This window comes from Nicotiana sylvestris, chromosome 5 (assembly GCF_000393655.2).
Source record: "Nicotiana sylvestris chromosome 5, ASM39365v2, whole genome shotgun sequence".
Taxonomy (NCBI): Eukaryota; Viridiplantae; Streptophyta; class Magnoliopsida; order Solanales; family Solanaceae; genus Nicotiana; species Nicotiana sylvestris.
Window position 1 is genome coordinate 104405294 of NC_091061.1, and position 16934 is coordinate 104422227.

Here is a 16934-nt window from a genome sequence, read left to right on the forward strand (position 1 = left end):
TATTTTCTTTTTTTATGATGTAGAAAATCTTTCATTTCATCAAAATAAGTGCTTTCTTTTTATGATGTAGAAAAAAAAATCTTTCATTTCATCAAACTAAGTATTTTCTTTCATTTTAACAAACTAAGTATTTTCTTTCATTTTAACAAAACAAGTACTTTCTTTTTATGATGTGAAAAAATATTTTCTTTCATTCAATAAAATAAGTAATTTTCTTTCATGTTGTAGAAAAGATACTTTCTTTTTTAACAAAATAAAGTATTTTCTTTTAGTTATCAAATTCAAATTTTAACGTTGTTATTGTGTGAAAATATAGCAGTACATTAGTTCCTTTGGATTTATATAAATTTTGAAAAGAATAATTCGTACCAAACACACCCCTAATGTAATTGAAATTGGAATGCCACAATCATAATGAATAAACAAATAAAGCAATGAACGATTCAAACCGGCTCAACAGCGACAAGTCATTCCTCTATTTTCTTTTATCGAAAAATAAGTAGCACGAAGAGAAAATCAATACAACATGAGTTTTCAAGGAGGCGGCGAGGCTCAAAATTTCCAACTGGAAAGGCTAATTAGAAAATTTTCAAAAATTATAGCAAACAAAAAATGGGTAACACAATTATGCTTCAAGAGCTCTTCTTTTTACCCTCTTCTTTGTTCCATTAACAGCATCGAGATGCTTGTGGCCTGAACCGTTAATCAAACCTCCATTCGCTGCATTTTCCATGGGCTGCACTCTTTTACGCTTTGATTTCTCTCGTCTTGGCAAACTGCAGTAGAATACACAGAATCAGTGCATTATCACCCAGAGACAAATGGGTAGTTGATATATCCCCCTACAGATATCTTAACCATATACTAACCAGAACCAGGGATAAAGAAAAGAGATCATTTAGCACTAACATGAGAACCAGTAAACAAAAAAAAAAGTACAAGACTAATATAGCAATCATATGAATCATATCCTTGGCCATTAGCATTATTATCAGCCCTTACAGTAGACAAACGGCAAAAAACCACCAAGATATTAGACTATTTAAAGAAATTAAACCAAACTTCAGCAGCGCAACAGTACCTAATCTTTTCATTCTTATGTGAGACCCTTAGAGCAGCCTTTTCAAGTACACTTCTGTAGTACTGAGTAAATGGAGAACTGAGACTGGACTTCTCAAACTGCACGTTGAACAATTATTAAAATTAAATAAAGTATACCTCCCCGATCTGAAAGATAAATGTCACTAGTTAGTAGGAAATGGGCACACCTGAAGAAATGCTTCAACAGATTGATGATCATTTGGCGAAAAGGCGACCTCATCTCTTTTCCTTTTCACAAAATCAACATTTTTCTCCACCTGCAGAGGCAAAAGAAAGCCTTTAAAACAAGGGAGACATGAAAAGCAACAAACAGTAAGACAAGAAATTGTTATTGAGAAATTTTTCTTTTCTTTTAAGTGTTACTGAGAAAATTTTATAGCTTGGATCCTTAATATTCTCTTATTTATTAATGTATACTATTTAGGCAATATACCCTCAGCCATTCTTACTAAGAAACTGAAAGAAGCCTTAAAACTGAAAGGGTGGAATTTGAGGAAGAAAGAGATATTGAAATAGAACCTGCTAAAAAAGTGAAGGGGACTAAACATGAACAAAAGCTATCTTTTCCTTCCTAACCACACAAGGCACAAACACAACTTTGTCCTACAGGTGTCTATTATATAGGCAGTATAACTAAGAAACTGAAAAAAGTCTTAAAACAGAAGAAACAGTGGAAATGTGAGGAAGAAAGAGATGTTAAGATAGAAACTGATTCAAAAATGAAATGGATTAAACAGAAAGAAGAAAAAAAGGCATCCATAAGGCAAATTCACTTGGCAAGTCTTTCTAGGCTATCTTGTCCTTCCTAGCTACACAAAGCACGAGCACAACTTTGTCATTTTAGCTGCTACTTTTAATGCCACAAACCAACTTATTGTTATCCAACAAGTTTTTGCTTTAGTCCCAAATTTTACAAGGAATACCAATAAGATCGCAGAACAGGAAAAGATAATTTTAACTCTGTAACATACCAGAACTAACTTATCAGAAAAAGAACTCTACAACAACCAAACATTCATCCCCCGTGTACTTCAAGTCTTGCAATTTGAGGCATGAGAATGACTCTCCACACTAACTACTTTATCTAAACAGGACAATGATATTCACCTTTCATACTTATGTAGAGGAGAACAATGTTATTAGTGAAATGAGTATGAGATGGTTGCTTGAGATGCACTTGAGCTTAAATTAATTCCTAAACATAATTGACCTTGAGTTGGGCACTTGGGTGCAAATCCTGTTTAAAGCTGCATTCTCCAGCATACTTCTTAACTTAAACAAAAACTGCATCCACGTGCTGGTTTCTGAATGGAATGGGTATACAAGGTAACTAAACATCACAAAAATCGAAGACAGTTGAGTACCTGCTCTATCAAATGTTTAATAGCACGGTGTAGACTTTCCTTTGTCTTTGTCTCGTAAAACTTTTTCAGACGAATGAGTGGAACAGTCGCTAACTCAGGGAAAGAAATGTGATAGCTCCATTGCAAAAAGTGTGACGACAGTTGTTCAATTGCAGATGGAATACATTCGTCTTGGAACATTTGAGACTTCAAGCAATTTTTTGGCAACTGCAGTATGTTCATTTGCAATTTAAAATGGTGACACAAATACATAAAGATAACTCAGTTTCCAAATTGTCATTTTGATCCTAACATCAACCAACCTTTACAACGGACTCAAAGGAGAGAGCAGGTCCAGGTTTTCCACCCTCTCTGACTATTTTGTATTCCAACACATCCAACACAAATGAAGCAATAGGGATGAAAACTCCAGTGGAATTGGACAGATCATTAAGCCATTGAATGCAATTGAGTCTTAAAGGGAAATATCTTGGTCCAGGAAACAGTCCCACCACTCCATTTATAAGTTGAACCATAGTGAAGAAAAGAGGCTGAAGATCATAATCCTGAATATTGGCTGCTATAAAACCAACCCAGAGATTAATACAATTAGCATACTCCCAACAGCAGATCCTTTTAAGAGCTTCCTGCACCATAAGATGATAAAAATAGTTAAGAAGCTACATTAACCTAAACCTAGCTACTATTGAGGCTACATTTTTCCTACTTCATTCAATAAAAGCCGTGGCGCAATTTTATTTACCTTTTTCTTAGTACGCAAGCCCCACTGCAATATCTTGGAAAGCTGACGAACAGATGCCGTGGCTTTAGGCAATGATTTTTGAACATCTAGGGAGCACAAGTCAACCAAGGAATTTCTTAGGAACTGCAAATGTTTGTTATTGACAATCTCTGTTGCTCTGGACTGAGCAAGATAAGCTACAAAAGCTTTTGCTAAGCAATTGTCAAAACAATCAGTTGAAAATAGAGAGGCCACGTCCCGTACAATACAAAAAGAGGCGGATGCCAGCATCCCCCCACCTGTAGCCCACAAATGCACTGTTGTCTGTTCAATGTAAATGCCAAGAACATAGGAATCAGCATATATTCAACTATTTTAAAGGTCTATTAGCATCACAAGCCAGTGGAGCTTCACAACATTAACAAAACATCAAATTGCAAATCATAGGATTTTACAATGTGAATATAAGTTCTATCTGATACATTTTTATTAGTAGTAAGCTAATTACATATGCAACTCTCTTGAAAAAGATAAACCACAATGGTAAATTGGTGCACATCCATATTTGAGGTTCACGAGAGAGTACCAATTAAGAATATATTTTCTAGGAACCCACAGCATATACATGCAAATGCAGCTTACGGTTGTTTATCTGATTCACATAAGCATACGTCATACATGGAAAAACAGAAGAAACAAAATTTAATAATAAAATAAAACAGCAAAACTAGTAGTTCCACTAGTAGTACACTAGAAGCTTATAAGCAGGTGTATGGACTCGAGCAGTAGTGTAGTACATACATATGTGTGTGTGTGTGTAGGTAAGTGCTTCTAGAATTTCAATAGTCAATCTGGATAGCATATGCATCAGATATCATCAAACCCCGTGTCAAAGATTGTTCCTACAAACCAAGTGCTAAAGATAACGTACCTTAATGAGCCTCTGCAAAAGATAGGGGAAAGCAGCAAAGAATGGTAAAGAAGCCCTGAATCGAGTCAAAGCGAAAGCCAGAATGTCTGAATCAGTAACCTGATCCAGTAGAGATAATGTACTCCTTAAATAAGATTTCATGAGAGGTTTCACATTAACCCATTGTGGGGTATCCTTCAGTTTCAATATTGCTTCTTTCTTGTAACTGGAGGACGATAGTCCCAGAAGCCCTCGAAATACATTATCTGCCTCGTAAAGAACGGACATTACTAAGCTGCAGAATGTTTCAGCATTCTGAAACCTAAGGCCAATGGATTCAGCCCCATAGCGGCACGCTGCTCGATAAGCATTTAATACACAAACAAATGCTTCCTTTTTCTGCTCCTCTTTGACCAGTCGACACCAAGAACTAATGGCAGATACTGTCAAGACTTTTCCTGTGCTTTTGCCTTGGTTGTCTTCAATCACTGAGTCTCTTCCACGATTACTAGTCTCATCTTCATCTGAGGACTGTCACGAAGCTAATCAGAATCAAAATATATTTGAGATCTCAGAGTAGTCAAGCTACAATTATATAAACTAGCTCTGAACGGAAATCAGGGGCTTCCTTTTTCCCAATTCTATATTATTTTCATCATTTTGATGTCAAATTGATGATGTCCCATTAGTAGAAAGTCAAAAAACATAAGCTGAAAGAGATATAAGGAGCTGTCCAATATATGCATCCAGCGCATGCCCAACACATATTTTGGGCTTCCTACTATTTAAATTATTTCACCAACAAAGATGGGGTGACTACATGGACATACATGTCCAAAATATTGAGTCACCCAAGTTATCCAATTCATTTCTTTAGCCAGAGAGGGTCAGTGAATTCAGGGGAAAGGAAGATGAAAATATCTTCTAATGCTCTCTTTTTTCTGCTGGGTCTTATCTGACCCAAGCACACACTATGTAAAGTTGGAACTGCATAAAACCTTAAAGAGAGCAGACTGAAAGGTAAGTTGTATTGCCACTTATCTTTATGTTTAGGATAGTACAATAACAATAATAACAACAATAACTAAACCACAAGCTCGTTAGAGCCAGCTGTATGAATTCTCATTAATCACGCCACTCCATTTAGACCCCTATAAATCCAATATTTAAAAAGCTTCAGATCTATCACAATAGAAGTTTTATCTCTAATAAGATTAAAAGACTCCTAACAAATGTAGATTTACCAACATGACTAAACCTTAACCCGAACTAACTGGGATGACCTATATGGATCTTTTTTTCTCATTGTGGCTTCTTATGCGCTAAGTCTGCATGGATTTCAAAAAATTGTCTTTTAAGACAAGTACCAATCATGTGATTTAGGTTTATCTCGTACCATAAGACCTTCAATCACCATGTTTTTGCACATATAATCCAAGTATATCTGGAGATCGACATAATACATCAAGCGACCTTCTCAATTTATCCTCTTTATGTGCTGCTTTCACTATTTGCCAAATGGGGTCACTTATAAATTGTCCAAACTTGTATGACTGCACATCCATCTTAACAACAACGACTAAGCTTCAATCTGAAACAAGTTGTCGGCTATATGAATATGCATTAACCAGGTTTCCGATTTAAATCCATCCCATGCCAACATTATACTTAAAAAAATAAAAATGAAAAGTATTAGAAGTTCTCTACATTTCTATTGGCATAAGAATCTCTACAAAGGCTAAAAGACTCCTGGAAAATATAGGAACTAAGTAAATGTATTAATTTAACTAAAATATATTCCCCACTAATTGGTATCACGTATATAAAAAAAAAAAATCTTTCATTGATTCCAAGAAATTACAGGCCTTTCAAGACAATTTCCTTCCAAGAGATTTTAGGTATATCTCGTCCCCTTTTTAACACCTGCACTCACCATGGCTTTACTCCCATATAACATTGCCAATCTTCTTTCCCATTCTATAAAATTTGCCTTTCACTTTAGTAAGTAACCTCCTAGTGCATTATACTATAGTACCACTACTCTTTCAACCATCCCATTCTGATCCTATTTGTAATAATTTCATATGTCTCCATATAAAAAACGAAGCCTAGATTTTTTGTTTTTTGATAAGAAAAAAAAATGAAGCCTAGATATCTCAATTGTTTGCATTTAGGCACCGTAATTCCGTCTAATCTCACATCAACTTCAATCTTCTTGTGCTTACTAAACTTGTAGAGCATATACTTTGTCTTCTACTTATCTTAAGATCCTTATTCTCATTTCTCCGTAGTTCAAGCTTTTTGCTATAAATCTCACTACTTCCATCATTTAACACAATGTCTTTTGCAAACAGCATACACCATCAGACCTCTAGTATATGGTTAGTTAGCTCATCCATAATTAGAGTAAACAAGTATAGGCTCGATGGTGATTCCTAATGCAAACCCACTGTTAAGAGAAACTCAGTTGCTATCTTTTTGAGATATCATCATAAATGTAAATGTTTCTCAAGAAGTTGAGGCCATGTCTAACTTTTTCAACTCCTTACATACTCTGTTATAACTAACAGGAGCTTGTAAATTGCAATTGGCTCAATGCTCCAGCACAACCTTGTTGCTAGACATCCATATACAAGATATTACATTGCTTACCAAAAAGAATAACATGTTAGACTCAACGTACACCATCACATAACATAGGATGAAAGGAGTAGTATTTCAAAAACTATTTATAGAGGAAATTGGACAGCTTACGACAAATTCCTCAAACAAATCAGATCTCTCTCATATAGCCCATCTCAAATGAAAACATAAACTGTAAGACTAGCAGGAAAAAAGGGAGGTAAAGGACCTCCTGTCTAAGTCTCTAAAAACCTTAAATCTTAAGTTTAGCTTATTGCTAATCAAAATAGGGATAATTAAAAAATTATCCAAAGAATACAATCTTTTATTTCCTTAAACAACTCTGTAATCTCTTCCGTAGGACAAAATATGTGTAACAAATCTAATGACAGCTTCTTTCTAAATTCAGCTCAAGCACAGCAGGTTTAGTCCTAGTCAAGAGCTATATTCTAATCTATTATCTCCTATAGGAGCCAGCCAAAGAAATTGGCTCCCCCAAGACAACAGAGCCTTTTCTAATAGTTTTCTAAACTATACATAATATTCGTAGGCCTAGATCCTCAATATGAAGAGTATACATATTCATCATCCAATTAAAGAAAGTACAAATCAAGCTCTAACCCAATAAGACAACTATTATATACACACAAAAAAAAAACAACTATTTTCTATAGTTTATCTTCCCAAGCTACGGGATTAAGTCAGAAGCAAAATCTTCTATTCTTCACAAGAAATAAGACGGTCAAGCATTCTCTCAACCCAGAAATTAAGCGGCTGATGTAGCTGTTATGGTCAAACTAAAGACAAAATGGATGCATTTAACGCGCAGATAACCAAAACTTTAACACTTATTCCGCAATTTATATATTTTTATAAAGAAAGGAGGGATGCACACACGAGGACTTCCCATGGGGTCACCCTTCCAAGTATAACTCTCACCAAAGCACCCTCTGCATTTTTTTGATAAATCATTTGAATAGATCATCAGCTTCTCCCAAAGGAAGATATGAACAGATCGTTGTTCAGAAATATGAGCTAGATCTTTTTTAGAACACTACATTTCATTTGTTTTGAGGAAAGGAAGGATACAACAAGAGGACTTCCCAGGGGGTCACCCATCCAAGTATAACTCTCACCCGAGCACTCTCTGCATTTTTCTAATTAGTCATTTGAATAGATCATCAGCTTCTCGCAAAGGAAGATATGAACAGATTTATTGTGCAGATTTATGAGCTAGATCTTTTTGAGAGCACTACACTATTGGAAGACAAAAATCACTAGCAAATAATAAAACTTGCACACAGAAGCTATCAAGAAAACATATTTTGAAATTACTTACCACGTCTCCATTTTGCAGTGCTTCAATGTCCTCCTTGTACCTTTCTAAGAACTTAGAGAAACTTGGATCCTGAAAATGTTCACAGAACGCCCTTTACATCAACAAATAAGTGTTGTAAAATCTCTATCCTCCACCAAATATAAGATATACAGAAGATAACCAGCAATGAGGTAGAATGAACGGATACAACAAATACAATGCCCTCTAAAGCATATTTCTCAAAAAAATGAAAAAAAATGAAGCTACTTGTTAAAGCTCTAAAATGTAAAAATCTGGATAAATTTAAGAATTTCCTTTTTGGATAAATATGTTTTAAGAATTCTGAATTTTCAATATTGGGGTTCTGACCAGAATGATTTTGGTTTTTTATTTTTTCCCAAAGATCCCAGGGGAAAAAAGAAGAAGTCCACAAATACTTGTATATCTAATTGGCTTCTCATTCGCCTGTCCAGTAACTCAATTTTTTGGTAGCTTCCTATGATTTTAACTGTTTTAAGTTTAAAAAAGTCATACTACCACATCAAACAGTTCAGTTTAGACCTTTTTCAATCGGCATTGGACCCATATTTTTAAACCATCTTCTTCTGGAATCATCTATGTTAGATGGATCCCTCTTTTTTTTTTACCAGGTTGAATGGATGTGATATCAGTGTCAGTAATTCACATCGATTCTTCAAATACACAAATGTTAACGAAACACTGCTTGTAGCCATACTATTCTTACACACTCACTAGTATAAGACACAATACTGTAGCCCATAACATGAATAGGGAACTGTAGAACCCCACAGGACTAAATTTTCAATTAATTGAAGCTCAGCGTACTACAAACAATCCTTTGATATGCTATTCCAACATAAATCTACATTTAAAAAGTCAATCAAGACTACATATGAACCTATAACAAGATCTTAAGGTTGACATAACATTATCGAATGCATATTCGAAAGAATAAACCAGTTCAAAACAGATGATGCTGGCATTAACAGCATAATCCGAATGAAGTCTAAACTGTCTATATTTGAGGCAAACTTGTTTTAGATGTGCTAACTAGATAAGCTGCCTATCAAAAAGCATGTGCTAACTAGATGTCAGATTGGCTGTGGTTGCTTTGAATAGCGGCCACCACAGTCAAATCCCAAACATATGACACCCATCAAAGAAAAGGTAAGTTAACTAGATGTCAGATTGGTGAAAGCCCCTGTAGTTTACTTCTGTGTTTAGTCTCTTTGAATAGTTACCATCACAGTAAAATTCCAGCATGACGGAGAAGAGAAAATGTCTCCTATTCCTCCATCCTGAAGGCGTTGATCTACTGTGCTTTTTCATCCATCCAAAAAAAATGTTGTGTTTCATTAAATGGAAAACTTTCCTTCTTCAATAGCCCAAGCTAACATAACTTAATATGGAGAAAATCATTTCTACATTGATGTGACATATTTTAAAGGCAAAATACATCGACAGACCCTTAAAGTTGTCCACACTTTTCACTTAGACAGTCAATCTTAAGTCCGTTCCATTTGTACACTCGAACCACATCTCAAATGTGTCATTTAGACACAAAAAGCTGACATGGCAAGGCAAGTGTTTCTCACACTTTTCAAGCGCATGAAATGGCCCAAAAAACAAACTCTTCACTTTCTAAATGCTATCTACTATCTCTCCCCTCCCTCCCCAACCCCACCCACCCCGACAAATCTCTATCTTCGAAAAACACAAAGCTCAGGCGATGAACATTGATGATATCTTTCCAGAACTCTAAACAAATGCTTTATCTCTCTCTTTTAAGAATGCTAGCTCTTTTGAGCTAGTTTTGATCAAAATCTAACAATTTTAAAGCAAATTTTATGGAAGCCACTCATGATTTTAGGCATTTTTGCTCCAATTTTCGACTTATCATTAACATCTCTTCTCAAAAAATGTATTTTATTTTTAATTTAGAATTGGGTTTTCACCAATGTAAATGGGAATAATTTCCGCAACTTTCCTTCAGATTTTTGTAATTGGGTTCAATTGCCACTTGAAATCTGTAAGTGTATTTGGAATTACATTTATCACATATGCAAAGAAATCGCAGATCATCAAGGAAATTAATAAAGAGTATTCCAATATATATGTTTAGATTAATAATTTGTTACATGAAATCTTAAACTAATTAACTTCATTGTCTGCTTCCACACTTGACAGATCTAGGGAGGAAACCAGTGGCGGCGGAGAGTTTCTTAAAGGAGACGAAATAGGGAGGAGGGGTTGCGGGGGAAGAAGACAGAATGAGGGGGGTTCGTCGGGGAAGATGACCGGGGGAGGGGGGGAATGGCATTCTTGTTTTTGTTTTAACATTTTTCTTTTTTTTCAAAAGTTTTTTTAAAATTTATTTAAGTTAAATCCACGTGTCTGCATCTTATTTGTCACTTTGGTATGTGAATTACACGCATATCTTGTGGTTGGCTGCCTATCAAGTTTGTGTCTAAATGACACATTAGAGATGTGGTTAGAGTGTTCAAATGGAACGAACTTAACATGAAGTGTCTAGGTGAAAAGTGTGAACAACTTTAAAGGGTTGCCGATGTATTTTGCCTATTTTAAACTAACTACTTTACTCTTTATACATCCCAGAAAATTCTATTAAGCACTTCTCTAACTACAATATCTTAGAACTATCTTCTGTAAATCCGCAAGCTAGTCAAAGGAAGGTTCAGTTTTTGAAATCTTGAAAGACAGTAGATTTGATCAGCAAAGCCACCACCTACCTTCCTCTTCAGTCTTTCCAGCTTTTTCTTTTGAACAGCAAGATCTTCCTGAATTTTTATATTCTGTGCCATCAATTCACTGGTACATCTGTCACCTGCACATTCATTATTGAATCAGAGGATTTCAGCTGTTGACAAGAGAAAAACTAGAAATAAATAAATAACAGAAGGGATGTTACAATAAGGAACAGAACACCCATACAAATCCCATTTAAGTCAGATGATGCACCTTCTAAGAATTTTCCAGGCTCACTATCTGTTTCGTCTTCCCAGCTTATATCCTGAAATATGATCAACAAAGTTTTGATAAAGCAAAAGTTGACATTGAAGTAAAGATACAACAACAACAACAACAAACCCAGTGTAATCCCATAGGTGCAGAACATTGAAGTAAAGATGAATCTGATAATTGAAAATTGAGACCTCTGAAAGGTATCCATCACTGTCTGAAGAATCTGCAACCACATCACTCTCATTTTCCACAAACGGTGCATCAAGAGGCGAGTCATCAAAAGCTTCAACTTCAGTGTTTCTGAGAAATCTTATGACTAGTCAATAAATAATGATTTATGGCGAGTCGTCAATGCTTGCATGATTTACCTTACAAGATAGTGACACCAAGAACACAGATTACAGAAAAGGAGTAACATAAGGGACAAATAGGCCTTCTTGATGATATCAAGCGACCAAAATGCTGAAAAATTCAAGTACTGAAGGAAGGCAAAGCCACAAGTTAAAACATAAGTTGGGAGAAATTTAGCCTTTCTAATTCCATATTATTAGAGATAGTTTGATGTAAGATACGTTGCCTAACGTGTTTCCTAAAACAGCATCTTTTCCTTGCAAGTCTTGGATAATCGTTTCTCCCTAGAGAGAGAGGAACAGGAAAGAGAGAGAGAGAGAGAGAGAGAGAGAGAGCACCAATAACAAAGAAGTGCCAGAACATTTTTTGAATCAAAATGTTGATAGGGAAAGCAATTAAGGAAAGAGAAAGTGAAGAGTTCAGTTCTTCCATAGAGAAACACTGAGCATAGTTTCACGCTTGATGATCCTTTTATTACAAATGACATTTAGCTTCTTGAGGAAATGAATTGCGAAACTAACTCGGAGAAAGGGGCAACCTCAGCATAGCTTTTTCAGAATATTACACATTGTCCATGAGAATAAGAACTTTTAAGTTGTGCAAATTGTCAATATCTAAGTGGATTTACTAGTTGTCGACTATTACTTAGCTTAGCCACAGTAGTGAAATGATCAGTCTATATAAACATGACGTACTCAACTGCAAAGAGAGAGGTCTAACGAAATCTCTCTGTAAGACAGTAGGAGTTTTCTGTTTTATGACATTAGGCTATATCACCTACAGATTTTAATATCTAAAGTCAATGTGAGTAATCTAGAAAGATAGATTTACGGCATCCAGTGCTACTTTATTTGTGGCCTACGACCTTCCCCAAGCTGCAGATTTTTCCAATATCTCATCTCTTTTTACTATATGCCATTGCAGAAAAACAATCCCCTCTCTGTTTCAACCTAGATTGGAAAACAAAGTCCAACATTTACTACAAATAGCATCAATTTTCAATTTAGAGTAGATGAAGCCACAAGTTGAAGATGAAATGCAGGTAGAAGGTCAAAATATCCAGCCTTAAAAACAATGAATTGTATCCAACCTTAAAATATGAAGCAAATTCACCTTTTTATATACCTTCCATTAGAGTCGTGCATTAACTTTGTTTTGTCTTCAACGTTACTCTGCCCATTTTCTACAATAAGTAACGAACTCAATGTCATGAAGATATTCACATGACTGTCCAATATCAATAAAAGTAACAATATAACAGTGGCAAGATGTCCAAGGATGTCAGAACAGAGAGGCAAACTTGAGGTGTTTGGAGCCAAGCTTTTGACATAAGTACATAAAAGCAAATATGTTACAGGCACTGGTAAAAGAAACTGCCACTTGTGCCATTTGTCTAATCTTTTCTGTTTCTTCTCGCGAACACATGAGTTCACTAAAAGAAGACCTAGAGATTCCAAGTCGGATAATGCACCTGTACACTCACTACTCAATATAAGCAAAATATAACTTTCAAGAAGTACTTGCATGAACATGTAAAATTTCTCTACGTGGAATATCAGCTGTTTTAGCTCTTTTTTAAGAAACTCTTCCAATTAAGCAAGAGCAATCCAGAAAAATAAGGTGTCGCAGCAGACTATGAGAGTAAACCCTGATAGCAGAGGTAGTGATAAGTTTAATATATTACAAAGAAACATAAATTTAAGGTATCGTTGCCTATGAAAAAGCCATCAAAAATTAAAACAAGAGAAGTTAACCCAAAGAAAGATATGCTGAATTAGAAACACTTTGTAAGTACAGATGAGGATGAAACACCCTTGAGATCAACAATCTTTGCCTTCATATATAGGGATCATAATATATAACGCGAGTGATGACAAAAGCTACTAGGAAGGCCATTTTATCAGTAGTAAACTGTTCCACCTTCCTGGTATAGCAGAGTCAGCGATAAAGTTTAACATTACAAAGATACATAAATCTACGGGATTGTTAACCATCAAGAATTTGATCTACTTGATTGACAATTAAGTATATCCATTGTTTTAGGTATTAGCTTTACAAACAAAAAATTCTTATCAGGAAAGAATTTGCATTAAACCACTATTTTATATTGCATAAGTGGGTACTTCAGTACCTGGTTCCATTATCCCCCAAACTTAACCTCAGAGCACCACTTAGAATTTATTATGTCTCTAAAAAGATTCCTTTTCTTTTCCCAAGTACTGCAAGTTTGATAAGCAACGCATGCAATCCAAGGACAGGAGAACCAAATTTATTTTATGCTGTCAAACTTTACAGTGGAACCCCCTTGAGTGTACCCATGCACTTAACTATACATGTCTCAAAGTCAAATCCAAAAACAGAATAGCAAATGTGTTCTTCAGAGCTGTCCAAGGGCTGTCATATCTGAACATGTTGCTTCGCTACTCAAAATCGCTATTTTCTACTCCTCTGCTACAGACGAATTAATCATCTGTGCGGACAATTATGCTCAAATTTCCTGATGAAGTCATCAGCGTTATCAGTCTATTTCCTGGTATCATACTATTTCTTGGTAATTACCGTTCGACAGTTCGTTTAATTCAATCTATTCAAATTATATTCCTTTGAAATACACAACTAGTGGACATAGTGGTGTCCAAGTGGAAACCATTATTAATCAAGAATTAGAAAAAGAAAATAACCACAAGGCTCTCAATATTTTAGTGTCTACCGAGGACATGGCCCTAGACAGGACATTGTGGAGGTCGAGCATTAGTTGTGCATTTCTCTACGGCGCTCCAGAGTAAGACTAGTCTGTTAGGATTTAGTCTTAGACAGCTAGTGGTTAATGTTGAGTTCACACCCCTCTTTCGTTTTTCTTAGTACTGGGCTTTATCTACTGGTTATTATTTTGCTCTTCATCTATTTTCTGGTTCATGTGACGCTGTTATGTTTCTATTATTTTTATTGATGGTCCTGATTTATTATCTCTTTTCGTCGTCTTTTCCTCTTCTTGAGCCAAGGGTCTTTCGTAAACAGGCTATCTACCCCTCGGGGTAGGGGTAAGGCCTGCGTACACACTACCTTCCCCAGACCCCACTCGTGGGACTCCACTGGGTCGTTGTTATTGTTGTTGTCAATATTTTAGTGTCAAAACAAGCTCTGAAACAGTCAACTAAATTGCTAAATCAAAATATTGCTACTTCATTTGCCTTAATGAAATACTTACAGCATTTCAACGATGTTTAGCTGTCTTCCAAACGCTCATACTCATCTAACGAATTTGGCCTTAAATAGAGCAAGTAACCAACATTTTCTTTGATCATGTAAATAGAGCAAGTAACCAACACTAATATTCCATGACACTAGCTCATCTTCAATGAAGCTCCAGTTCCAGTTTCTACATCCGATTAAGCTCGCACTTCCTCCGCAACATGCACTAGCAACAGAATTCTAACCCAATAACCAAAAGAAAAGTAACAACCCCATCATTCTTCTTCTCATTATTTTCCAATTATTCTCATATCTACCAAATACAAATGTTGTGGCCCTCAGTCTAAGTTCAATCGGCAAAGGTTTAGGCGCCATGAGAACTAAGCGGGCCAAGCCCATTATCTCCGAGTCTAGTAGGCTGCAGTTGGTTCTACGAGTTGGCCACAGAGAGATTTCTTGGTCATCAGGAAAAAAAAAATACAAATGTAGTGACAAAATACATAACATACCAAGTGAACCCAATTTACGCCTATAAAACAAAAGGCTGTTAGCCTATTACACATATTGTTTGAAGCCCTGTAACATTTCCTTTCACATAAAAACGTACATTCTAATAAAATACCAGCAAATATCAATTACACTGAATTTGAATTTTTTTGGAAGAGAGAAAAAGATATGTACTGGAAGAATATCTCTTTTTGAACAAAGCTTTCTTCTTTCGACGATCTCTAAGCACTGACTGAAGATTCTTCTTTGCAAACTTCCTCGCTTTCTTCCCTAGCTTCCCCATCTAGTTAACTATCTGGAAAAAAAATCACAAAAGAATTCGAATAAACACCAGAATTGTACACACACACACACACAGAATAAGAAACTACCTGAATATACAGTTGAAGTTTCGGAGTGGTAGTGTATTTGTTGAGCTTGTCGCCTCTTCCCCTGCTTTCTATTTTGCTGTTTTGTTTTTTGATAAATAGGAGGTGAATTTCAAGGGTTTAAAGGCGAATGAGGCTGGAGGGTTTTAGGCTTTTAGCATAGACATTGCATGATCCGAACCGTTACGAATTTTCCGGGTCGGGTGACTAATATTTTTTTCCTTTTTTTCTTTTTCGGTTTACACTTTCTTGATTTGTTTTTTAGTTGTACTAATGTTACGTCATCTTAAGAAGTACATTTTTTTTTGAAAATCACAAAAATATTAATTTAAAATTAATCTCATCTCAAGTTTATATATCTATTTACTACTGTTAACTACTTTTAGATGATTATATCAAGTTGGGGCTGCCGACTTTATTGAGGAGAATTCTCTTATCAGATATAGATGGTCCAAACCAAAGTAACTACAGTCAAACCTCTCTATAACAATCTCGTTTATTCGGAATATTTTTAAATGTTATAGCGAATTGTTGTTATAGAGAACATATATTATAGTCAGATCTCTCTATAATAACATTCTTATATAACAATACTTCACTATAAAAGCCAAGTTTTTTCGGAACTAAATTTTATGTTTAGTTATAATATATATTCTTTATAACAACAATTCGCTATAACATCCAAAATATTTGGAACAAACGATGTTGTTATAGAGAGGTTTGACTGTATAACTAAACATGGCATTTGGTTCCAAAAAAACTTAGCTTTTATAGTAAAGTGTTGTTATAAAAATATGTTGTTATAGAAAGATGTGACTGTATAAAGAGAATTAATACTTCTCCTCGGTCCTGAATAACCTTTTTGTTCATGTTTTTCTTTAAAAACTAAGAGTCATCTAAATTTTTTAAAGAGAACTCAATCTATCTAACATATTTTTTCCCTCTCAAGACTTAACGTAATTATTATAATATCTTTCAATTTCTCACAAACCAAATTCATCATTGCTGACGGAGTACTATTCTATAAGTTTTCCCTCAAAATCAAATCCCGAAAGGACATTAATAAGATAGTTTGTCCCTCCTATAACTCTTAAAAAGTGATGTGCCTCTTTGTCCTAAAGTTCACTGTTGAAGTCTTATATCTATTTCTTTTAAGGATATTTTATTAGAAGCACTTCTATATATTCTAAACAATTAGAAGCACTTTTATATATTCTAAGGTTTGCATACTCAAAGTAATGTTTAAGCATAAATGTACATCAAAAACTTTAAAATAAATCTAACAATTATAAGATGAAAAGTAGTTGGTCAGAACGAAAAACAAAGGTAAACATAGAAACCAACAAATTACTTGTGTCATAGTGCTTTAGCATCATATGATATGATACAAAATTGCAGAAAAACTCACTTGAAATAAAAGAAAAAGAGAACAATAATTAAATTAGTTGTTTCCCATCCATGCAGACTTACTTGAAAG

General features: G+C 35.0%; 1 protein-coding gene across 3 annotated transcripts; it reads right to left on the reverse strand.

Annotated features, from left to right (window-relative positions):
• Positions 1-453: 453 nt before the first annotated feature.
• On the reverse strand, positions 454-15574 carry LOC104210950 (protein REBELOTE). Of its 3 annotated transcripts, none has more exons than XM_070174564.1 (14): positions 15461-15574; positions 15264-15384; positions 12516-12573; positions 11231-11339; positions 11037-11088; positions 10808-10902; positions 8058-8126; positions 4118-4627; positions 3208-3510; positions 2768-3091; positions 2466-2672; positions 1269-1358; positions 1082-1179; positions 454-776 (listed from the first exon to the last, which is right to left on the reverse strand). In XM_070174564.1, the coding sequence occupies exons 2-14, from the start codon at positions 15370-15372 to the stop codon at positions 626-628; spliced, it is 2175 nt and encodes a 724-aa protein (XP_070030665.1). In that variant the 5' UTR covers positions 15373-15384; positions 15461-15574; the 3' UTR covers positions 454-625. The 3 variants fall into 3 exon arrangements, with proteins under 3 accessions (XP_070030665.1, XP_009758231.1, XP_070030664.1); XM_009759929.2 differs by having other exon boundaries at positions 12504-12573; XM_070174563.1 differs by having other exon boundaries at positions 12504-12573; positions 15264-15380; positions 15461-15568.
• Positions 15575-16934: the final 1360 nt, after the last annotated feature.